We start from the raw sequence: 24,897 nt of genomic DNA on the forward strand, positions 1-24,897 counted from the left end.
ACTGGAGCATCCACAGGAAACCCATGCAGACACGGGGAGAATGTACAAACTCCACGCAGTCACACAAGAGCGGAATCCAACCTGGGTCCCTGGCACTGTGAGGCAGCACTGCGTTGCCCCTGTGTTTTTGGGTACTGTACACCACCAATATTTTTGATTTCATTTACTCTTGTTCTTATGCTGGTTTTGATATCATGTTGTAAAATATACAGAATGAGTAAGAAGAGTTTATGAGAAAATTAATAAATTCTAGTTATTTCATAGAATCTCTAGTGTGTAAGCAGACCACTAAGCCCACAATCCCCCTCCTAACAGCATTCCACCCAGGACCCCCTGCCTCCACCAAACCTATGCTATCCCTGTAACCTTACAATTCATCTGACCTGTCTGTCTTTGGACTGTGGAAGGAAACCCATGCAGAATGTGCAAACTCCACACAGGCTGTTACGCAAAGTTGGAATTGAATCCAGGTTCCTGGCACTGTAAGGCAGTAGTGCTAACCACTGAGCTACCATTCTGCCTGATGGAATATTGTCTTTGTTCTGACTTTGCGTCTAAGCCTGTCCAATTGATTCTGTCCCTGCCACCTCCCCTTCACAAAGCAAAACTGTCTCAAAATTTATCATCTGCTGCTGTCTTAATCACGAACACCTAAAGTAATTATTCATCCTTTTCTCCTTGTAAAATGAATGTCAAATCCAGACTGACCAAGAATAATGAGGAAAGGTGGATAAATGTTGAATTGATGAACAAGGAGAGGCAATATAACATAAATGATACAATTTTAGGGAGATGCAAGAATAGAGAGGATTCACATAGAATCCCTACAGTGTGGAAACAGGTCCTTCGGCCCAACAAGTCGACCCTCAGACATCCCACACTGACCCATCCTCATATAACTCACCTAATCTACACATACCTGAACACTATGGGCAATTTAGCATCGCTAATCCACCTAGCCTGCACATCTTTGGACTGTGGGAGGAAACCAGATTACCCAGAGGAAACCCATGCAGACATGGGGAGAATGTACAAACTCCACACAGACAGTTGCTTAAGGGTGGAATTGAACCTGGGTTCCTGGTGCCGTGAGGCAGCAGTGCTAACCACTGAGCCACGTATACAAATCGTTGGTGATACGACAATTTGTTGAAGCTGTTTCTACATTGTCATAAAAACGTCATCAGCATAAGCCGAGAGAACAAAAGCAGGGAACCTATACTTTTAAACCTTTTTTAAAAAAATAACCTTTATATTTTTAAACCTTTAAAGCTTACTTTAGGAAAATTTTGTGTTGCTGTGGTCAAAGAATAGAAAAGTGAGACAAAATGGATAATTTCAATGGGCTAAAAGACTTCTTGCTGTGTTGACTGATTCTATGGAAATTATTGATAAAGGAACATAGCCAAAATGAAAACATGAGCAAAACCAACCAATGCATGAAGCAGATACTGCCAAAACTATGTGAAAACACAAAAGAGGTTTGCCATTTCCAATCAAAACAGTAAACAGTTATATTGCATCAAATCTGTTTGGGTGAGATTGTAGGAATCAGGAGCAGAAGGTCATTTGACCCTACAATAAGATCATGGCACATCTTCATCTTTAATCCACCATTTTACATTATTACCATATCCATTCAACCCATTAATCTTTGTCTCAAGTATATTCAGGTTCTCTAGGGTAGTGAAGTCCAAAGATCTACAACATCTGCGTGAAGAAATTTCTTTTCATCTCAGTCTGATGTGGCCAACATTTTTGAAACATTATCATGTGTCCTAGATTTCCCACTGAAAGGAAATATTTTCTTAGCATATACTATGCTGTGCTTCTTAAAAGAAATTTCAATTGAATCACAACTCAATCTTCTAAACTTCATTGAGCATTGGCATAGTCAACTTAATCTCTCCACATAGCTCCATCTCCTAATTTCAGGAATCAAACGAGCGAACCTTCTCAGAAAAGTCTCCAGTACAAGTAAATACATCCTTAAACAAGGAAACCAAAGCTATAAACAGTACTCCAGGAGTGATTTCACCAGCATCCTGTGCAGCTACATCCCTAATAATAGGGGGCAGTATGGTGGTTAGCTCTGCTGCCTCACAGCACCACGTTCAATTCCAACCTCAGGTGACTGCCTGTGTGGAGTTTGCACATTCTCCTTGTGTCTGTGTGCATTTCCTCTGGATGCTCCAGTTTCCTCAGTACGAAGATATGCAGGTTAGATGGATTGGCAATCTCTAATTGCCCATAGAGTCCAGGGATGTGCAGGCTTGGTGGAAAATGCAGGGCTCCAGGTGGGTCTGAGTGAGATGCTCTTCAGACGGCTGATGTGGACTCAATGGGCTGAATGGCCTGATTCTGTAATGTAGAGATTCTGTATAGGCCTACAATTTATTCGCCTTTTTAATTATTTGCTGTACCCGAATGCTAGCTTTTGTGTTTCATGTGTACGGTATGTCCCAGAGGCTAATTGGCTTTTTCAGTTTGCTAGGACCTTTCCAGAGTCGTGGGAATTTTGAAACTTTACAACCAACATATCTACTATTTAGCCCCCTCTGTAGCCTCTTTGCTACCTTCCTCCTCACCATTTACTCCCCCATCTAACTGCATCATTAGAAAAAAATTGGATGCACCGAAACATTGAAATATACATAATAGCAGAAATAGGCTATTCAGCAACTTTTTCAGCCTGCCCCACTATTCAATATGATCATAACTGATCAGCTTTCTCTCCAAATCCTTCAATCTCTTTAGCCCTAAGAGCTATATCTGAATCCTACTTTGAAATATTTAATGTTTTGGCTTAACCGCTTTCTGTGTTCTACAGGGTCATTAATCTCTGGTTGACAAATTTCTCCTCACTTCTGACCTAAACTGCTCACCCCCTAGACTGTGAACACAGGATAGGCCGTATTCACAACGTTCAATACCTTAATCTAAGTTATTATTGTCAATTGTAAATAATGAGGCTCTAAGTGCTGATTTTGCAATATGTCATAAGGAACCCACCATTATGGGACAAGCTGTGGAACATGATGCAAAAATGAGCTTCAGGATCTAATTTATGAATACAATGAGGTCTGTACATTACTGAAGGACCACACAAAGTTCTAAATTATGACATCAAAATTGGGTTGGTTGTACCCTGGCGCGCAAAATCATGGAACAGATAGTTTGGCTCATCATGAGTTGTCTGGGGTCTTTCGCCTCCTGAACAAAATCTTGCAGTGCTGGGATATATTATACCGTGATTCTCTTAAAACTAAACCAGTATATTTGCTGCTTATTTAATGCAGAAATGCTGCTGCAGAGGCCGTGAAGTCCACGGATCAAAACAGCACTGTTGGCTTTGTAAGGTAACATGCTTTAACTTGTACTGAATACACATAATAATACAACTTCTAGCAGGTTAGTTATTGTGTTGTCTGACCCAAAAATGGAATATTAACAATTAAAAATATTATTTTCTTTCTAATTTTGAAGTCTTGTTAAATGACTTCATTTACTTTCAAGAACACATTTTTCTAGGATTATTTTCATTGTTTCCACGTTTGCTTAAAAATTTTGTGGTTACTCTTGCAGTCGTCGGCGCAGGCTTGGAGGGTCGAAGAGCCTGTTCCTGTGCTGTAATTTTCTTTTCTTTGTATTACTGAAACGTTTATCAGTGAAACCTTCAGCCTAAATATTTCTTGGCGTCCTTTTGAATACCCAGACTGTACTGCCTATTATATTCTTTCACTGGGGCTCCATTTTATTTAACATCCACTATTGAGTTTAGGCATCCAGTGTTTATTCCCATCATATTTAGATGATACAAACATTTTAGAAATGTAAGTTTTTATAATCTACAAGTCTTCATTCTATTTTGAAAAAATATTGATTGTCAGCACAGCCTGGACATGTACATGTTGTTGACATAAAAAGGGATGCACAGGCTGAAGGTTTTGCTGATAATCCTTTAATAAATGATGCAAGAGAAATCACAAATTCTTCCAATTTTGAGTCATTGCTGAATGGACTGCGGGCTAAATCTTTTCAGAAAGGCCTCTGCTGAAATTGCAATTCCTGTTTTGTTGCACTTAGGATGACAATCAGAAAGAACGTAAATTACGCTTTGAATGGGCTGAGTGGAGATGCTTATTTAAGAAACAACCAATCGAAGAAATAAGGTGAAACAATGATCTGCTATCTCAGACTAAGTTTGTAAATAGTGTTCTTTCTTCTTTCTCTCTCAGTCTGCCTTTCCTCCCTTTCTCTCTGTATCTCTTTCTTTTTTCTCTGTCGTCTCTCCCGTTCTACAATTTTCTAGTTTTTTCCTTGTTCTTCTTTCTCACTTTCTCTTTATTCTTTCTTCCTCTCTTTCATCTTTCAATCTGTCTCTCTACTTTCTCACTCTCTCAGTTTCTCCTCTCCCTCCTTTTTCTCTCTCTTTCTTCTTTCTCTCTCGCTCACTTATTTCTCTCTCACTGACTCTCTTTCCTCTCTCTCTTTCTTCTTTCTCTCTGCCTCTTACTTCTTGAGTGCTTGAGATTTTGGAGATAATCATGGCTTTTAATATCTGAAATTTCAGTGGCCTAGTATGTTAGGTTTCACCTGCAAACATGCCAATAAAAATAAATGTCTCTGATTGGAAAGTAACCAGAATTGTTTAATATACATTTTACAGAACTGTAATTAATCTGGCACTGAGATACCAAAGTGTGGAGCTGGATGAACGCAGCAGGCCAAGCAGGATCTTAGGAGCACAAAAGCTGACATTTTGGGATGAGACCCTTCATCAGAAAAGGGGGATGGGGAGAGGATTCTGAAATAAATAGGGAGAGAGGGGGAGGTGGACTGACGATGGACAGAGGAGAAGATAGGTGGAGAGAAGAGTATAGGTGGGGAGGTAGGGAGGGGATAGGTCAGTCTGGGGAGGACGGACGGGTCAAGGGGATTGGATGAGATTAGTAGGTAGGAAATGGAGGTGCGGCTTGATGTGGGAGGAGGGTATGGGTGAGAGGAAGAACAGGTTAGGGAGGCGGGGACAAGCTGGGCTGGTTTTGGGATGCAGTGGGGTGAGGGGAGAATTTGAAGCTGGTGAAATCCACATTGATACCATTGGACTGCAGGGTTCCCAAGCAGAATGAGTTGCTGTCCTGCAACCTACGAGTGGCATCATTATGGCACTGCAGGAGGCCTAGGATGGACATGCTGTCTAAGGAATGGGAGGGGGAGTTAAAATGGTTCGCAACTGGGAGGTGCAGTTGGTTATTGTGAACCGAGCGTAGGTGTTCTGCAAAGCGGTCCCCAAGCCTCCGCTTGGTTTCCCCAATGTAGAATAGGCCACAACAGGTACAGCGGATGCAGTATACCACATTGGCGGATGTGCAGGTGAACATCTGCTTGATGTGGAAAGTCATCTTGCAGCCTGGGTTGGGGGTGAGGGAGGAGACGTGGGGGAAAGTGTAGCACTTCCTGCGGTTGCAGGGGAAAGTGCTGGGTGTGGTGGGGTTCGTGGGAAGTGTGGAGCGGACAAGGGAGTCATGGAGAGAGTGGTCTCTCCGGAAGGAAGACAAGGGTGGGGATGGAAAAATGTCTTTAGTGGTGGGATCGGATTGTAGAATGCAGAAGTGTCAGAGGATGATGCGTTGGATCCAGAGGTTGGTGGGGTGGTATGTGAGGACTAGGGGGATGCTCTTTCGGCGGTTATTGTGGGGGCGGGGTGTGAGGAATGAGTTGCGGGAAATGCGGGAGACACAGTCAAGGGTGTTCTCGACCACCGCGGGGGGGGCGGGGGGGGGATGTTGCGGTCCTTGAAGAACGAGGACATCTGGGATCTACGAGAGTGGAATGCCTCATCCTTGGAGCAGATGCAGCGGAGGCAAAGGAATTGGGAATAGGGGTTGGAATTTTTGCAGGAAAGTGGGTGGGAGGAGGCATATTCTAGGTAGGTTTGGGAGTCGGTGGGCTTGAAATGGACATCAGTTTCTAGGTGGTTGCCTGAGATGGAGACAGAGAGGTCTAGGAAGGTGAGGGATGTGTTGGAGATGGTCCAGGTAAACTTAAGGTTGGGGTGGAAGGTGTTGGTGAAGTGGATGAACTGTTTGAGCTCCTCTTGGGAGCACAAGGCGGGCTGATACAGTCATCAGTGTACTGGAGGAAGAGATGGGGTTTAGGGCCTGTGTAGGTGCAGACCGCAATCACCCCCCCTCCCCCCCGCCGTGGTAGTCGAGAACGCCCTCGACTACGTCTCCCGCATTTCCCGCAACAAATCCCTCACACTCCACCCCGCAATAACTGCGAAAAGAGAATCCCCCTAGTCTTCACATACCACCTCCGGATACAACGCATCATCCTCTGACACTTCCGCCATCTACAATCCGACCCCACCACTAAAGACATTTTTCCATCCCCACCCTTGTCTTCCTTCTGGAGAGACCACTTTCTCCGCGACTCCCTTGTCTGCTCCACACTCGCCTCCCCCACCATACTCAGCACTTCCCCCTGCAACTGCACTTGCCCCCACACCTCCTCCCTCACCCCCATCCCAGGCCACAAGATGACTTTCCACATCAAGCAGATGTTCACCTGCACGTCTACCAATGTGTATACTGCATCCGCTGTACACGGTGTGGCTTCTTCTACATTGGGGAAACCAAGCAGAGGCTTGGGGGCCGCTTTGCAGAGCACCTACAAAGGCGGCACAGTGGCTCAGTGGTTAGCACTGCAGCCTTACAGCACCAGGGACCTGGGCTTGATTCCTGCCTTGGGCGACTGTCTGTGTGGAGTTTGCACATTCTCCCCGTTTCTGCGTGGGTTTCCCCCGGGTGTTCCGGTTTCCTCCCACAGTCCAAAGATGTGCAGGCTAGTTGGATTGGCCATGCTAAATTGCCCGTAGTGTTCAAGGGTGTGTGGGTTATAGGGGGATGGGTCTGGGTGGGATGCTTCAAGGGGCGGTGTGGACTTGTTGGGCCAAAGGGCCTGTTTCCACATTGTAGGGCATCTAATCTAACCTACGCTCAGTTCGCAATAAACAACTGCACCTCCCAGTCGCGAACTATTTTAACTCCGCCTCCCAATCCTTAGACGACATGTCCATCCTGGGCCTCCTGCTGTGCCATCATGATGCCACCTGTAGGTTGCAGGAACAGCAACTCATATTCCATTTGGGAATCCTGCAGCCCAATGGTATCACTGTGGATTTCACCAGCTTCAGAATCTCCCCTCCCACCACTGCATCCCAAAACCAGCCGAGTTCGTCCCCGCCTCCCTAACCTGTTCTTCCTCTCACCTAGATAACAAAGTGTGGGGCTGGATGAACACAGCAAGCCAAGCAGCATCTTCCTCTCACCTACCCCCTCCTCCTACCTCAAGCCGCACCTCCGTTTCCTACCTCCTAACCTCATCCTGCCCTCTTGTCCTGTCCACCCTCCCCGGACTGACCTATCCCCTTCCTACCTCCCCACCTATTCTCTCCTCTCCACCTATCTTCTCCTCTATCCATCTTCAGTCCGCCTCCCCCTCTCTCCCTGTTTATTTCAGAACCCTCTCCCCATCCCCCTCTCTGATGAAGGATCTGGGCCTGAAATGTCAGCTTTTGTGCTCCTAAGATGCTGCTTGGCCTGCTGTGTTCATCCAGCTCCACACTTTGTTATCTCAGATTCTCCAGCATCTGCAGTTCCCATTATCTTTAATCTGGCACTGAGATGCATGCTGTGAGAAATGGAAAATTATCATATTGTGGCAGTAGGGTCACTCTTCACGACCTGGGTATGGGGCATACACCAGCACAGAATATCTTGTTATATCCTGACTCTTGTCATTAATGTTGCTTCAGAATTGGGGACACATCCAGAACAGTCAGATTGTGTCTCACAGTGATCCCAAAGAATCTGAAATAAATTGAAGAACTATGTATCTTTTTTATATAATGTTTCAAAATAAGAGTGTGCTCCGAGCAAGCTTGGAGTTTATTCCCAGCTCAATTCTCAAAATGAACCATCAGAAAGGAAGGAGTTTGGAATCCAACTACATATTATGTGGAATACTGACTGGTCATCGCCAACACTGCTCTGCCAAAAAAGACAAGTTTAAGACTTTTCAGAGCCATCCACGATCAAAGCACTGGCAAATGATTGATTATGTCATTGTTCAAACCTGAGATCATAAAGATGTCCTCATTACCAAAGGATGACCAGTACAGACAACTGTTGGACAGATGTCCAGCTCATCTGCTCCACAATGTCTCTCAAATGCTACCAGAAGAGCAGAAAATAGGTCAACTTGCAGTGGCTTCAAGAGCCAAGTAGACGAGCAAACTTCCAACAATGTCTCACCAAAATCTCCAAAGAGTTGATTTTAATGGAGTGGAGGAAATCTGGAAAGAACTGAAGAAGCCTTCATCTCATGCAATGAAGAAACCATTGGTCACAAGACCAGGAAACACACAAACTGGTTCAGCGAGAAATACGACATCATCCAAGAACTCATCGAAAAGAAGGGGAAAGTTCTCCATGTCTGGAAAAACAACATCACCAGTGAGGCAAACAGAACTCATCAAACAGTAAAGGTGGAGCTATAAAGAAGAACAAGGGATACCAAGAACCAGTGATGGACTGAGAAAGCTAAGGGGCTGCAACTCCTTGCAGACAAATACGACACCCGCTTCTTCAGTGCCAATAAGGCAATATATGGACCCAACAATACCTCAAACTGATGCAGAGTAAGAATAGAAACCATTTGAGAGACAAAGAAAACATTATCCAATGGAGAGAACACTTCAAATAACTTCTAAACTGTGATACAATTATTGGTGAGGGAACGATTGAGAAAATCCCCCACCTCTTCAACAAAGATGATCTTGTGCTCCTACTGAAAGTGGCTGAAGTTCAAGCCACCATTAGACATATGAAGACATGGAAAAGCCACAGGAGTAGGTGAGATTCCAGTGGAGATTTTAATCTTGGAAGAGCAGAGCTCACCTGTCATATCCATCAACTGTTACTGAAAGTCTGGGACAAAGAAGAAATCCCAGCTGTCTCAGGAATGCTGCTATCACCACTGTCTTTAAGAAAGGAAACAAAGTGCATTATGGTAACCACCAAGGAATCTCCCTACTCTCCATTGCTGGGATGATTATTGCCAGTATCCTTGCTTGGCGTCTTCTCCTAGCCTTTGAGGAAACCCTCATAAGGAAGCCAGTGCGGCTTCCGATCAAACCGTGGGTCTATGGATGTGATTTTCACAGCTTGGCAACTCCAAGAGAAATACCAGGTACAATACCAACCATTCTACATGCCCTTTATCAACCTGACCATGACTTCTGATTCAGTCATTGGGAAGTGCTATGGAAGTCCTTGTCAAATTCATCAATATCCTCTATCTACTCCACAACCAGATGTTGGTGACGGTCCTCCTCCTTTGACAGAATCTTTTGAGGCCAAGGTAGAGGTCAAACAGCGGTTTGCCATTGCCCAAGCACCACCCCCACCACCCTTTCCTCTATCTTCATCGCCACTATTCCTCATTTTGTTAAAGAAAAGCTTCCAGTGGTGTGGACGTTAACTTCAGGATGGACTGAAAAATTTTCAACCCCAACAGGCTAAAATCAAAGAAGACACTGACACCAACCTCACCTGTGGCACTTCAGTATGTGGATTACAATGTTATCTCTGCTCTCTTAGAAGAGAATCTTCAAGCCTTGTTAATGCCTTTGCAGAAGTAAAGTGAAGAATTGGTCTCAGCTTGAACTTCAAGAAGACTCAAATCCTTTACCAACTGTCCAAGGCCAGGTTCTGGCCTATCCCTGCCTTAAGATCAATGGAGAAATCCTCCCAAACATGGAATATTTCCCTCAACTGTGAAACTGCCTTTCATCTAAGGTTGACATTAATGAGAAGATTGAATATGGCATCCAAACCACGAGCACTGCTTTCATACTCCTAGGATGAGAATCTTCTAGCATCCTTGATAATACCAAGATCCTGTGTATGTGGTAGTCATTTTTTGACTCTTCTAGTAGCTCTGAAGCTGGGCTACTGATCATTGAGGAGTATTATCAATGTTGTTTGAGACAGATTCTCAGCTTCACCTGGGAGGACAGGCATTGCAACAACAGGGTACTTGAGCAGTTAAAAGCACCAGCATCAAGGCCATGATCATCTGAAGCCAACACTGCTGGGCTGGCCACATGGCTAGGATGTCTGAGTTCCAACTACTGAAGGAAAGTCTTCTCTGCCCACCTTGAATAAGAGGAGGACAAAGGAAACATTTCAAAGATTCTTTGAAGGCTTTTCTCAAGAAATGCGACATAGATGTCAATGCATAGGAGACCCTTGTTCATAAGAAACCATGTTGGATGGAGCCCCTGTATGAGGGAAAATAATTCTTTGAGAAAACCCACTAGTATTCCTTTCTCTAGTTCCTTTTCCCTACTACTACTTGCCAATGATCTCAAGGCTCAGGACCATTTCCACTTCCCGAGAAAACATCTGACAAATGTGTGGTCAGGGACGCTCCCCATCAGCCACACAAGGACCAAGAGAGCCCCTGACCAGTAACACAGAATTTTCTAAGTGGACAATCATACTTGTTGGTGAGAGATTGCCTCCGCCACTGCCGATGTTACTGGCAAGATTGGAATTTACTGCTTATCTTATGTTGGCTTGAATAGATGGTAAAAGCTAATTGAATAGTAATGCAGTGAAGGTACACGAGCAGGTCTGGCCTGAAAATTAACAAGTAACACTTGAAATACACTGGTACCAGACACTGATCATCTCGAATGTGAGAGAACCTCACCACCTCTTGACACCTTTTTCATATTTCCATCATCCGGTGCTCCACGATGTACATTCAAAGGGATCACCATTAACCAAACTCAGGTGAAATAGCCATGTAATTTGAATGAGTTGTTCACCTAATTTCTCAAACACTTTTCACAAATTGTTGAGAACAAATCGTAAGTGACATGAAACATTTACCATTTGCCTGGATGAATCTAGTTTCCACAGTACTGACTGATTTAGGGGTGGCACGCTGGCTCAGTGATTAGCACTGCAGCCTCACAGCACCAGGGACCCAGGTTCGATTCCAGCCTCGGGTAACTGTCTGTGTGGAGTTTGCACATTCTCCCCGTGTCTGCGTGGGTTTCCTCCGGATGCTCCGGTTTCCTCCCACAGTCCAAAGATGTGCAGGTTAGGTGGATTGGCCATGCTAAATTGCCCGTAGTGTTCAGGGGTGTGTGGGTTTTAGGGAGATGGGTCTGGGTGGGATGCTCCAAGGAGCGGTGTGGACTTGTTGGGCCAAAGGGCCTGTTTCCACACTGTAAGGAATCTAATCTAAATTCAACACCACCCAGGCCAGAGCAAACCTGCCTGCAAACTTTAACATATATTCCTTCCACTGCCAAAGTACTGTGGGTGCATTGTGTACTATTGACAGGATGCACTTCATCAACATGCCAAAGTTTTCTCAACAGTACTTCCTATGCCTGTAACATCCAACTCTTCAAAGGATGGTCCAGCAGTTGTACGAGAATACAATAATCTCCGAATTTCTGTTTGAATTGCATATCATTTTGACTTGGACAATATTGTCAGTTAATCAATGTTGCTGAATCAAAGCTTGGAATTCTTTCTGGATTCTAGAAGTATTTTAGCCATATACAAATGAAGAAGCATGTTTATCATCTTCTCAAAGGCAACTGGAACTGAGTAACAGACTACAATCGTGCCCGCATCCAAAGAGTGATTTAAAATAAAATTAGCAAATAGACACACAGGCTGATAGTCCATTGGATGTGATGGGTTGCATCCTAGGACATAAAAGGAAGTAGCTACAGAGGTAGGGAATGCACAGTAATAATCTTCCAAGAATCCTTGGATTCTGGACAAATCCCAGAGGATTGGCAAAGTACCAGTGTAAGCTATTATTCAAGAAGGGAACGAGAAAAAAATTCAGTCAGTACAGATCAGTTAAATTAACATCTGTCATTGAGAAAATGTTACAGACTGTTGTAAACATGTCATAATAATGCATTTAGAAACACATAATATAGTCAAGCAGAGGCACCATGGCTTCATCATAATGGGCAAGTCATGCCTGCCAAATTTATTCACAATTTTTGAGGAGGTATTAAGCAGAATAGATGAAAGGAAAACAATAGATGTAATATATTTGAATTTGCAAATTGTAAAGCTCGTGGTGTTAGAAGTACTATTATTGTGGAAAAGAGAACTAGCTAACTAACAGAAGGCAGATTTGGGATATGGAGGGCAATTTCAAGATGGCCACCTGTATCTACAGAGATCAGTCCTGGGGCCATAATTAGTTAATATATATGTTAATAACTTACACGAGATGTGAATGCACTGTTGTCAAGTTTGCAGATGACACAGATAATAGGTAGGAAGGCATGTAGTGAGGATGACATAAAGAAACTACAGAGGCACATTGATAGGTTAACTAAATGAATAACAACTTGACAGATGTAATATAGTGTGAGAAAATATAGTGTTATGGACTTTGGCAGGAATGATAAACCAGGTGAATACTATTTAAATAGAGAAAAACATACAAGTTCAGCAGGTAACAGAGAAGGCAAATAGAACATTGGCTTTGATTTAGAAGGGAATGGGATATAAAACAGGGGGGTATCACTGAAGCTATACAGAGCTGTTCTCTTATTAGAGAGAGATGGCTGGTGGCGGTTTAACCTGAGGGTCACCACACCTGAGGTGAGGGGAGAGTTTGGAAAGGAGAGTCCTTCATGGTAACCTCAGCCAGTGCAGGAATTGAATCCACTTCGTTCGCATCACTCTGCATCACAAACCAGCCAACTGAACTAACTGACTCCTGAAACTATATGAAACCAGTTGGGCCGCACATAGAATGCAACGAATACTTTTGGTCCTTTATCGAAGGAAGTATTTACTGGTGTTGGAGGGAGTCCAGAAAATGGTCACATGGAATTTTCATATGTGCAGAGGCCTGTATTCATTGGAGTTCAGAATAATGAGAATAAACCTTATTGATACATAAGAGATTCCTAGGGTCTTTGAGAGGACAGTTATATAGAGGCTGCAATGGCCATTTCCACAGATGGGACGACCACTCCAGTTGAAGTTATATTTCTATTTCGTCCAGTGACCCGTTGTGAAGATGCACAATCTTCCCTCTTCCAGCCTCAGCAGCCAGTACTTCTACTGGTCCACTTGTAAGGCAGCCTTTTGATTAGGTTAGAAACTCAGAGAATACTGCTCCTGTCAATAATTGAGAGACAGAACAAGTGGTAGCCTCTTTGTTGCCTGCTGCCAAAAAGATTGCTGCTGTGGTTCTGCTGCCTCCCAGCTCAGTGTGGGATCCACATTCAGCAAACATTGTGGTGGGTATGTCTATAACAACAGGGTTTTCATGCAAGTTGTCATGTATAAACAACAGGGTTTTCATACAAAATAACAAAGTGTGAAGCTGGATGAACACAGCAGGCCAAGCAGCATCTCAGAAGCACAAAAGCTGACGTTTCAGGTCTAGACCCTTCATCAGAGAGGGGGATGAGGAGAAGGTTCTGGAATAAATAGGGAGAGAGGGGGAGGCGGACCGAAGATGGAGAGAAAAGAAGATAGGTGGAGAGGAGAGTATAGGTGGGGAGGTAGGGAGGGGATAGGTCAGTCCAGGGAAGACTGACAGGTCAAGGAGGTGGGATGAGATTAGTAGGTAGGAAATGGAAGTGCGGCTTGAGGTGGGAGTAAGGGATGGGTGAGAGGAAGAACAGGTTAGGGAGGTGGAGACAGGCTGGGCTGGTTTGGGATGCAGTGCGGGGAGGGGACGAGCTGGGCTGGTTGTGTGATGTAGTGGGGGGAGGGGATGAGCTGGGCTGGTTTTGGGATGCGGTGGGGAAAGGGGAGATTTTGAAGCTTGTCAAGTCCACATTGACACCATTGGGCTGCAGGGTTCCCAAGCGGAATATGAGTTGCTGTTCCTGCAACCTTCGGGTGGCATCATTGTGGCACTGCAGGCGGCCCATGATGGACATGTCGTCTAAAGAATGGGGGGGTAGTTAAAATGGTTCGCGACTGGGAGTTGCAGTTGTTTATTGCGAACCGAACGGAGGTGTTCTGCAAAGCGGTCCCCAAGCCTCCACTTGGTTTCCCCAATATAGAGGAAGCCACACCAGGTACAATGGATACAGTATACCACATTGGCAGATGTACAGCTGAACATCTGTTTAATATGGAAAGTCATCTTGGGGCCTGGGATAGGGGTGAGGGAGGAGGTTTGGGGGCAAGTGTAGCACTTCCTGCGGTTGCAGGGGAAGGTGCCGGGTGTGGTGGGGTTGGAGGGCGGTGTGGAGCGAACAAGGGAGTCACGGAGAGAGTGTTCTCTCCAGAAGGCAGTTTTCATACAAGTTTTCATGCATGAACCACATCTTCCCTTTGCTATTATTTGATGTAAGCTTAACATTGCTCTTGTTCAGAGATTTCTCTTGACCTCATTCATGCTCTGGGATGCTTAAAAACGAAATTGACTTCACCAGCAATATTATTCAGGCACGCAGATATCTGGCCTTGGGATGTTGACTCTTATTCCCTGGAAAAACAATCTCCCTCAATTCTGGTACTACTCCTGTAGCTTGTACACTTAACAGTTTAAAACTGCACAACAAAACTAATACTCCTGGAATTATGCACTGTCTGGCTGATTAATCACAAATTTGTCAAGGATTACTGTGGTGGAAAACAGTTAGCATAGCACTAATATTTATGAGAAATAGGTGTTAGTAACATGACTAGAAACAAAATGTGGAACCATATTTCTCCCCCATTTTTAACTGAACATTTATACAGCTTTTATGAAATAGAAAAACTAGACAAAAATTAGTTGATTTTGTTGGGAATCTGTTCCACATATTTACAAATAATGGGTAGAAAAATAACTTGATCTATATTAAATGTTTTGTTTTATGTAACTGTTTGTAGGGCGTACTTTGGAGAACGAATTGCCCTCTATTTTGCATGGCTTGGCTGGTACACCACCATGCTGATTCCTGCTGCTGTTTGTGGAGTCATGGTTGTTCTGTATGGATTAATATATTTTGAAAGTAATCAAGTGAGGTAAGGTTCTTACCATCTATTTCCAGCACTATGCGAGTAGAGTTTTACATTTCACTTCTTCACATGCAATACATGTAGACTGTTAAATATCACTAACTAAATCAGCTGAATATTACAAACTAAATTAACTACATTAGCTGAAATGTTAAGTTGAATAGTCTGTAAACATTTATACTGCAATTTACAATATTTGCTGTGGCATCGATGTGCTACGTCGTGAGGTTTTCTTTTTAACTCATTCCTGGGATTATTGAGGCTAGATCTGGTGTGCATGTCAATAGATTTTTGAAGATGTCAGGACAGGTAGATAAGTTGATTAAGAAGGCATATGGGATACTTGCCTTTATCAGTCAACAGCACGGAGGTTATGATGGGACACGGGTGAAGTACTGGTTTGTAATTCTGCTCACCACTGGTAGGTTCACCAGAATGTTGCTATGCAGGGAGACTAGATGGATAGGTATTCACTTACTTAGAACAGAGAAGGCTGCCGGGAGACCTAACTGAGATGTACAAAGTTTTGAGGGGCGTAGATCAGTTGGGTAGGGAGAAACCTTTCCCCTTAGTAAAGGAATCAATGACCAGTTTTAACCTAAGGAGCAGGAGGTTTAGAAGGGATTTGAAGAAAATGTTTTCACCCTGGTAAATGTGTTGAACTTGCTGCCTAAAGCAGTAGTAGAGGCAGGAACCATCATGACATCGAAGAGTTTAGATGATCATTTGAAGTGCCATACCATATGGGGCAAGTGCTGGAAAATGGGATTGGAATAGCTGCTTGATGACTGGGCCAGACACAATAGGCTGAAGAGCCTTTTCCCATGCTGTAAAATCTCTATTACCCAGAGGTCATTTAAGAATCAAACTCAGTGGCATGAATCAACATGGATTTGTGCGTGGTAAGTCATTGTCTGACAAATCTTTTTGAGTTTTTTGAAGAGGTAACGAAGAAAATAGATGAGGGTAGGGCAGTTGATGTTGTCTATATGGAATTTAGTAAGGCCTTTGACAAGGTTCCGCGTGGCAGACTAGTCATGGAAGTTATTTCGCATGGAATCCTGGAAGAACTAACTAATTGGATTCAAAATTGGTTTGATGGTAGGAAGCAGAAGGTGATGGTTGAAGATTGTTTCTTGGGCTGGAGGCCTGTGACCAGTGGTGTGCCACAGGACTTGGTGCTGGGATTTTTGTTATTTGTCTTTTACATAAATGATCTGGATGTGAATGTACAAGGCATGATTAGTAAGTTTGCAGATGATACAAAATTAGGAGGTATCGTTAAACTCAAGGAAGATTATCAAAAATTTCAGAGGCATTTTGATCAGATGGAGAAATGGACTGAGGATTGGCAAAAGCAAATAAATATAGATAAGTGTGAGGTGTTGCACTTTGAAAAGTCAAACCAAGGTAGGACTTACACAGTAAATGATAAGGTCCTGTGGAGTGTTGTGGAACTGACGGACTTGGGAGTGCAAGTACATAGCTCATTGAAAGCAGCATCACAGGTGGTGAAGAATTCCTCAGACATTCCGTCCATCATCGGTTGAGGCATTGAATAAAAGAGTTGGGATTTTATGTTACAGTTGTATGAGCTGTTGGTGAGGCTGGATTTAGAGTATTGCACACAGTTTTGGTCGCCTAGTTTCAGGAAAGTCATAGTTAAATTGGAAAGTGTGCAAAGAAGATTTGTGAGGATGTTGTCAGGACTTGTAGGCCTGAGTTATAGGGAGAGGTTGACCAGGATAGGACTTTATTCTTTGGAATGTAGGAGATTGAGGGTTGACCTTATTGAGGTGCATAAAATCATGAGGGGAATAGATAGGATGAATGCATATAATCTTTTTCCCAGGGATGGGGAATTCAAAATTAGAGGGCATAAGTTTAAGGTGAGAGGGAAAAGATTTATGCTGGACATAACGGGCAACTTCTTCATGCAGAGAGTGATGTGCATATGGAATGGGCTGCCAAAGATAGTGGTTGAGGCAGGTACAATAGCAACGTTTAAAAAAACATTTGGACAGGTACATGCATAGGATGGGTTTGGAGGGATATGAGCCAAAATCAGGCAATTGAAACTAACTGAGTAGGCACCTTGTCAGCATGGACCAGTTTGGGCTGAAGGCTGTATTACTCTACGCTATGACTCTTTGAGTCTGCAGACACATGTAGAACATTATGAACCAGACAATCGACAGTGTTTCCATGGTTGCCATTGTACCAGCTTTTGTTCCATATTTTTATTCATCATCTGCCAGAGTGGCATTTGAAGCCACATTCCCAGAACTCTAGCCCAGTTTTCTGGATTACTAGTCCAGCAACATTATACTGTGTCATCTCCCCTTCTTGTGCTACAACAGATGGTTATGAATGATCGTACTCAGGGGTTGAGAATGCAAATCTGACAAAGAAAAATTGAAATTTAAGTTATATGCTGACCACACAAGCAGTTATTGAAGAGCCAAATGGAAATTTTCTTCAATCTTGGGCAGATTGAGAAAGGCAGAACAATAAACATCAAAACAACCTGCTGAATAAACCTGCTTTAAATACAGAAATTACTAAAGCAAGTTGTATTCTACGGTCAACTTTACAGGATTTGTTGCAGCATAGTGCTGTGCACCAAATGTCTTTGCTGACCTAAAATGGTATATTTTATTTGTCACTGCATATTACTCCTAGAAGACATTGTGCCCTAGTTTATTATTTTGGATTTGTCCACTTAACTCATCTTACTTTATTCTCATTGTGTTCAGGAGTTGTTTGATAAAATGGTTTTAAGCAGAAAAGCAATAGGAAAACTAAAAATGATCTCAACGTCCTAAGGAAAAGCGGTTTTTACTCTCTTGATTTCCCATTCCTTATTACTATCTGCAACCCCTAATATGAACTTTTCTATCCTGTTTTCAAATGTCTATGTCAGGGACAGATTGGACTGTTGAGTTCAGTATTGGGTCTTTATTCTATTTATAGAATAAGCAAACATTAAGGGGCCCAGAAAGCACACATGAACACATGGGCAGTAGCTTTGTTCAAGTTCTCAGGTGTAAGGGAAGCAACTGTCATGGTTCACAGCCTGAATTATGTAAAGGATTTTATGCTTTGCAGGAATTGAATAAGATTTTCTTGAGTTCGCAATTAGTCAGCTACGTTTTCTGAACTTTTGTTTTTGCTGTGTGATTCATGGTAAATAATGCTTTATTTTAATTTGCTCTGTCTTTTTTCCATGAACCTCAGTACGGAAATATGCAATGCTACTGGAATTGTCATGTGCCCACTTTGTGATAAACGTTGTCAATACTGGAGGCTCAATGAGACATGTTCTTATGCTAAGGTAAAATCACACAATCAATGTTAATGTACAACTTGCTGCCTCAGCAGATCAACTGCCTATCATAGAAACCACCCAGTTTACATTTCCACTAACTTCTCTTTGCTGAGTATCCTTGTTAAAAATCTATTCCTTTTTGCTTGCTGGTAATCCAGTACCTCATCTCTAAATAGCTGCTTGATTTTGTGTTTTCACCTGCTTCATTACAGTGATACACAAACAGGATATTTATGGCAAATGATTAAGGGGATCAGATACTTTATATGTTGTGCTTGTACAGTTCCTCCACCTGTGGATTCCCTCTTTTGGCATTCTCTACAGGCTGATTGAGGCACTCGGTGCTGACTTATAATGCAGAGCAACCCCAGTTGCCTTCCCCTATTTTCTTCTTCAACAATAACAAAAACAAAGTTGCTGATGGTGGCTGGGAAAATGTCAGCTTATAAGCAGAAAATAGGGAGCTGGGTGGGGTAGGGAGTAAATGATAGGATAGAACCCAAAGAGCCTACAGCCCTCCGGACTCAATATTGAGTTAATAATTTTAGGGCCTAAATTCTCCCATGTCCCAGCCCACCACTCCACACACCAGGCCTTGTTACCACATGGCCTGTCATTACTCACTCCCTGTTGTTAGTCACTAACAGTTCCCACTAACAACTATTCATCCTCCCAGCCTGATCATTAGCAACTCCTTCGTCTGTCCAACTGTCTTTCTCTCTCTTTGGGCTCTGTCCTATCGTTTACTCCCTACCCCACCCACCTCTCTATTTTCTGCATCAGTTCTGAGGAAGGGTCACCAGACCCAAAATGTCAACTCTGTTTTTTCCTTCACAGACGCTGCCAGACCTGCTGAGCTTCTCCAGCAACTTTGTTTTTGCTCCTGATTTACAGCATCCGCAGTTCGTTTGGTTCCCATTTTTGTCTTGACGCTTTTTGCCTTCCAGGGCCTAATCATGTTAGTCTTCTGTCCAAAATACTCCTCTCACTACTAGACTGCTAGTGGATGAACTCTCACCACCCCATTATGAATGTCCCTTCATAAGTAAATGGGTACTCTGACTAAGGACTTGCCATCCAACAGTTTATTCAGGATCATTACATAAATATCATTGGGCCTTAGAAGAAACAAAGCTGAAGGTTGACACCTTGTCACTTAATTAAGCACACCCTACTTGACTAGCCAAGTCCTCTATAGTGGTGGTGTGGCACCTATCACCAGATTACAGGTCAAGTTAACTCCTTACTCCTCTGAATTTTTCTCCTTCCTACAGCATGCTATGCTGTTCCGCCTCTGTTGTGTCACAAATTCTTTGTTGCTTTCCTGAGTTTGTTTAAACATTTTATTGCTGCAATATGCATATTCCATTCCTCCTTTGGCTTCACACAGAACAAGTTCTCGTCCTCAGTGATTTTGATCTCCATCTCAACTCATCATGTTCTCTCTTCTTTGAGGTCATTACATTCATGTCCTCATTAGTCTCTCCTTCCATGTAAACATGAACGCAAACATGAAATACAGACACGTACTTGGTTTTGCAATATCACATGGTCTTGTAAGTTCCATACTATCAATTACAGATCAGGCCATCTCTGATCCCTGTAACACTTAGCATTTGCTACGTCATCCTTGTTCCATCTGTATCCATCACTAGGAAAAAGTGATCCTTCACTTACAGTTGCACTTTTAAAATCCCAATTTTCTAGCTTTTGGTCCTTCAATTATAATAATATTTTGCAGTTAAAAGATTTGCTCAACAGCATCCTTGCATTTACCTTACACCTGAAAAAAACCATTACCTTGTAACCATTACTCCCTATTACTTCACTGGTATCGCCCTGAACTAGAGTTAGGTGTTGAAAATTAACATTGCGTTAATTTAGATGTTGCTGCCCAGGGGTTGCATTTAAATTAAGTGGCCTTTACTCCAAAGGACATAGGCTTTATAAAGGATACATGTGACCAAGTTATTTAGCCACTTGTTGCCAGACGGGGCTGGGTATCATAAAGTACTGTTGGGTCCTGTTCTTGTCTGCTGAATCTAGAATGCAAAGAAACCCCAGTTTCTTTCTCGTATTGCTTAACATATTACTAAACCCCACTTCCTAAGTCCTTCACCCTCATCTCCAGCAACATGCACAAAGAACTCATTCATGAACACTTGTCGCTAAGGTTGAGACTATTGAACTGTTGCCTCTGCCACAGTCCTCTCCGTCACAAACCCATCTGATCAAACTACCAATAATTCTTAACTGCTACTCTAACCGTGATCTTGTATTTCTCTAGTTTCTCTAATTCTGTTCCTACTTTTAATGAGAGATAGTGGGAACTGCAGACACTGGAGAATCCGAGATAACAAAGTGTAGAGGTGGATGAACACAACGGTCCAAACAGCATAATAATAAAATGTGAGGCTGGATGAACACAGCAGGCCAAGCAGCATCTCAGGAGCACAAAAGCTGAGATGCTGCTTGGCCTGCTGTGTTCATCCAGCCTCACATTTTATTATCTTGGAATCTCCAGCATCTGCAGTTCCCATTATCTCTGGTCCAAACAGCATCTTAGGAGCACAAAAGCTGACGTTTCGTGCCTAGAGGGTCTAGGCCCAAAACGTCAGCCTTTGTGCTCCTAAGATGCTGCTTGGCCTGCTGTGTTCATCCAGTTCTACACTTTGTTACTCATACTTTTAATTAGCTCCTTTTGTCTATGAGACCCACTCAATGCTTTCTCGATTCTATCCCTCTAAAGTGCTGACATGTAATTTCCCATCTTGATCCTGTGTTAACTGGTATTTTAACTGCTATAGCCCCTCTCCTTTAAATCTATGGTCGTTATAATTAGCTATCTTTTCAAAAACTAACATTTGACCCTCTATCCTTGCAAACTGCTGTCACTCTCCAATTCATTTTCAAAGATATTGAACATGTTGTCACCTACCAATGTATTTCCATTTCTCTCAGACTTTAAGTTTAAAGCCTTCCAATCAGATTTGTGACTGCACTGCTGAAACAAGTCTGATAAAAAAGTCATAATTATGACTTTGTGATAGCTAAACTGTACCTCCCTGTCTGTCTTAAGCTTTTTGTAACCTTTCATGTAGCTGACACAGCATCCTCCTCCAACTTGTATCAACCCAATGTCTATTTTGTTTATCTACTCAGAGCCAGAAAAATTATTTGCAAAGGCTTCACTTTAGCTCCCTTTTGCACCTGGTGAATCCCAAGGGCCCATCCTTGGCCACTTAATTTAAATGCAACTCCTTGGCAGCAACATGTAAAAGTACAATGTTAATTTTCAACACCTAACTCTATCTCATGATTATTTCCCTTTACTTTCATCATACTCTTTATGTGACATTCAGCATGCTGGGTAATAATTTCTTCTTAAGTTCCCTGCCGAAGGCAAATCTCATCCACAGTTGTATAACCTCTACCATATCAAGGAGGCAAGTCCAACATCAAAGCCAACTGGCACAGGGATTGAATACTAACATGAAAGCCACCCTGCTACCTGAGCCAACCACCCTGATCAAGAGCATGATTTCTTACGGCAATGTACATTTGCATATTGTAGCTTGGAGCTATGGATAGTGAAGATTAAACTCTTAATTTCTTTCATCATGTGGACAACCAGGAATCCCTTTCACTCTTCTGCCTACCATTGAACTACATGGGAGGGATTCACAACCTGTTTGGCTATGTTATCAATGCACCTTCTTTGCACACCAAGTCCTGGAGTAGGATTTGAATTGGGAACTTCTGGTTCTGAGGCAGGGATGCTACCCATTGTGCCACAAGACCACCTTGAGCAGAAATTTATTTCAATTGAAAATTGGAGCCATTGTTTGTGCCTGACTCTGCAAATTATTTTCTCTGGCAATTGATTCCATCTCTCAGCTTTGTACAAATCTTTGATTACACCAATCTGTTTACAACTTTGGTATTGCATCTGAAGCCTGAGATTAGCTTTGGACTATATATTTGTACCATCATCAAGATGGTTTATTTCCATAACTGTAAGATTTTTGCTTTGTCCTATCACCGATTACTAATCTAGAGGTATTTATTACCTCTAGACTTTCCTATTCCAATGTAGCCTCGGCTGATTTTCCACATTCTGTCCTCCATAAAGCTGAGGTAATTTAAATTTCTGCCGCCCACGTCTTAAAATTGTCCCAAGTCTCATGCTCCCATCACCTCTGTTCTCAGTGACATACACTAGCTTTTGATCATATAGCATTGTATTTTTAAATTCACATCCTTGTTTTTAAATTTCGCCATTGTTTTACCCCTTCCCATCTCTGTAATCTCCTCCAGTGCATTACCCTCTTAGATACTCATCTAATTTTGGCCTCTTGTGCATCCCTGATTTTAAACTCTACCATTTGTGGCTATGTCATCAATACTTGGGTCATAAATTGCAGAATAACCACCATATACCTCCTTGGCTGTCTACTTCAATTTCTCTTTTTAAGACACTATCTCTGATCAAGCTTTTGAATAGCTGTCCTAATATCTATTTATGTGCTTCCATGTCATTCTTTGTATTACTCCTGAGAAGCACATATGTTGATTTATTACAATAAGGGATTATAGGAATGTAAGTTGTTTTTGTTGAGCAAACTTAACTTATTTTATTTCTGCAGATCACGCAACTATTTGACCATGAAGGGACAGTTGTTTTTGCAATGTTTATGGCAGTCTGGGGTAGGTATTTTCTTTGGTGCAATGGTGGTTTCCATTTTAGTTAATTAACAAAAGTCTATCCAGGCATTATATTCAAAGCCAGTCCATCCCTTATAAGTGTACATTGGATGACAACACCATAATATGACCAAATGTAGTAGATAGCAAAATGAGTGCAATTATTATGGATTATATGCAATATTTGAAATACATAATACACATAGTGGGAAGTCTTTATTTCTACCTCCCAAGAAATGGGTGAGTGCTAAAAAGAGCATCACTTACAAGCATATCAGTTTCAAGGCACCTCTCTTGCCAGTTTTACTTTCTTCCAGGAAGGGGAAAAGGCATGCCATGAAAACCTCAACAAGAGCTTGCTCCTTGTGCCATTCCTACCATCCCTGGTAATCAATGATACCATAGCTCTTTGCTCCATCATCCCAAATCAGATAGATGATTCTCAGGCATAATTGTTATCTCTTGAAAAGATGGCTTCTTACCATTTAACATCACTTTGAAATTGAGCCACAGATGCACTACAAAGGTTTATATTGTTCTTTTTGCAAAGATTTTGTGCATTGTGACAGTCTACAGTGTTCTGTATCACCGAGGCCTTCAGAAAGGTACAGGTATCACAGTCGGGTAAATCCTCAACTGTTCCAGGACTGATTCCAGAACTTGTTGAGAGTTGAGTAAGTACCCTGAGCATTTACTTCCATGTTTAGGAGCAGCTTGTGCTGCTAGGCTTTTCAACTGGCTTGCCTGCTGGATGTTGAATACATAGGGACCTGTCACCAGGGTCTAAAATTGTTCTTCTCAGATTGAAGGTCATTGAATATTTTACAGCGCTAGACCAGGTTCGTGCATATAACACTCAGTGCTCTTCTCTTTCTCTGCACAAGAAAGAGGACCTCCTCTCCTACACTACCTCGAGAAACAACTCTAGATCACTTTTGCAGAATCAAGGGGCAATTCTCAATTCAGGCCCTTGTTTCTCCTCCTTGGTACCTAGTACTTGTATTTTTTCCCGCAAAATGCAGGCAACTTTAACGACTGTTGTATTTGCTTACATGAGGCCTGAACTTCAGCATTTCTGCCTCTTCCTTTACCCATTAGCATTAATTGGCTAATCAGTTTACAGCCAAGTTGTCCAACTCCACTAAAATTGCCAGCTGTGATAACTAGCACCGCTGTGCTCCAGCTCAGTATGGGGAAAAGACACAAAATTAGTCTCAACATTGGTTTCCCAATGCAGGCTGGAAAGTTCTGCCCATCACTTCCTCAAATTTTTACCCCAAGTTAGTGACTCCTGTTGATGATATAGTTTTATTGTTAGAAGCAGTTTAACAGAATTTCACCCAAAAGCCAGTGTTTCATGTATAAACTTGAACAGTGAGCATTTTCGGAATATTCTATTTTGTGGTTGTAATTAAGCCCCATTGTGCATAGTGTCGAATGGCATCAGTGGCTAGCAGTCGGGAAGGGAAACTCAGGTTTATCTTTCATCTTACTAGCACAGGCTACTGAGGCCAATGAAGCTGCTTAGAGTTATGGAAATTCTGCCTCGTAACTTTGGTTAATTGCTATAGGATCAGTCAGGGATCAAATTTAGTGTTTTCCTGGTCTTTGTAATTCACTAATGTATCAGTATAGTATTTGGAAAAGCTCATAATACAGTATTTCATCCATGTGCGTGCAATTTACATTTATCTGTCAGTTTAAACTTAAATATTTTATGTGGAGTTTATTTCCTGGTCCCATCCAGCCCCACAGTCCCATTTTGATTTAATA

The 24,897-nt window shown here is 42.5% G+C and overlaps 1 protein-coding gene across 4 annotated transcripts in view; it reads left to right on the plus strand.

The window, feature by feature from the left end:
* LOC125459148 (anoctamin-9-like) overlaps positions 1 to 24,897 on the plus strand; it is a 138,688-nt gene that overhangs the window by 50,730 nt on the left and 63,061 nt on the right. For all 4 annotated transcript variants that reach the window (XM_048545126.2, XM_048545125.2, XM_048545127.2 and 1 more), the window contains 5 exons: positions 3,300 to 3,359; positions 4,087 to 4,172; positions 14,964 to 15,098; positions 18,330 to 18,426; positions 23,067 to 23,127. In XM_048545126.2, the coding sequence (XP_048401083.2) occupies positions 3,300 to 3,359; positions 4,087 to 4,172; positions 14,964 to 15,098; positions 18,330 to 18,426; positions 23,067 to 23,127 (439 nt within the window). The remainder of the gene's footprint in view (positions 1 to 3,299; positions 3,360 to 4,086; positions 4,173 to 14,963; positions 15,099 to 18,329; positions 18,427 to 23,066; positions 23,128 to 24,897) is intronic.

Source organism: Stegostoma tigrinum, chromosome 17 (assembly GCF_030684315.1).
Source record: "Stegostoma tigrinum isolate sSteTig4 chromosome 17, sSteTig4.hap1, whole genome shotgun sequence".
Classification (NCBI taxonomy): Eukaryota; Metazoa; Chordata; class Chondrichthyes; order Orectolobiformes; family Stegostomatidae; genus Stegostoma; species Stegostoma tigrinum.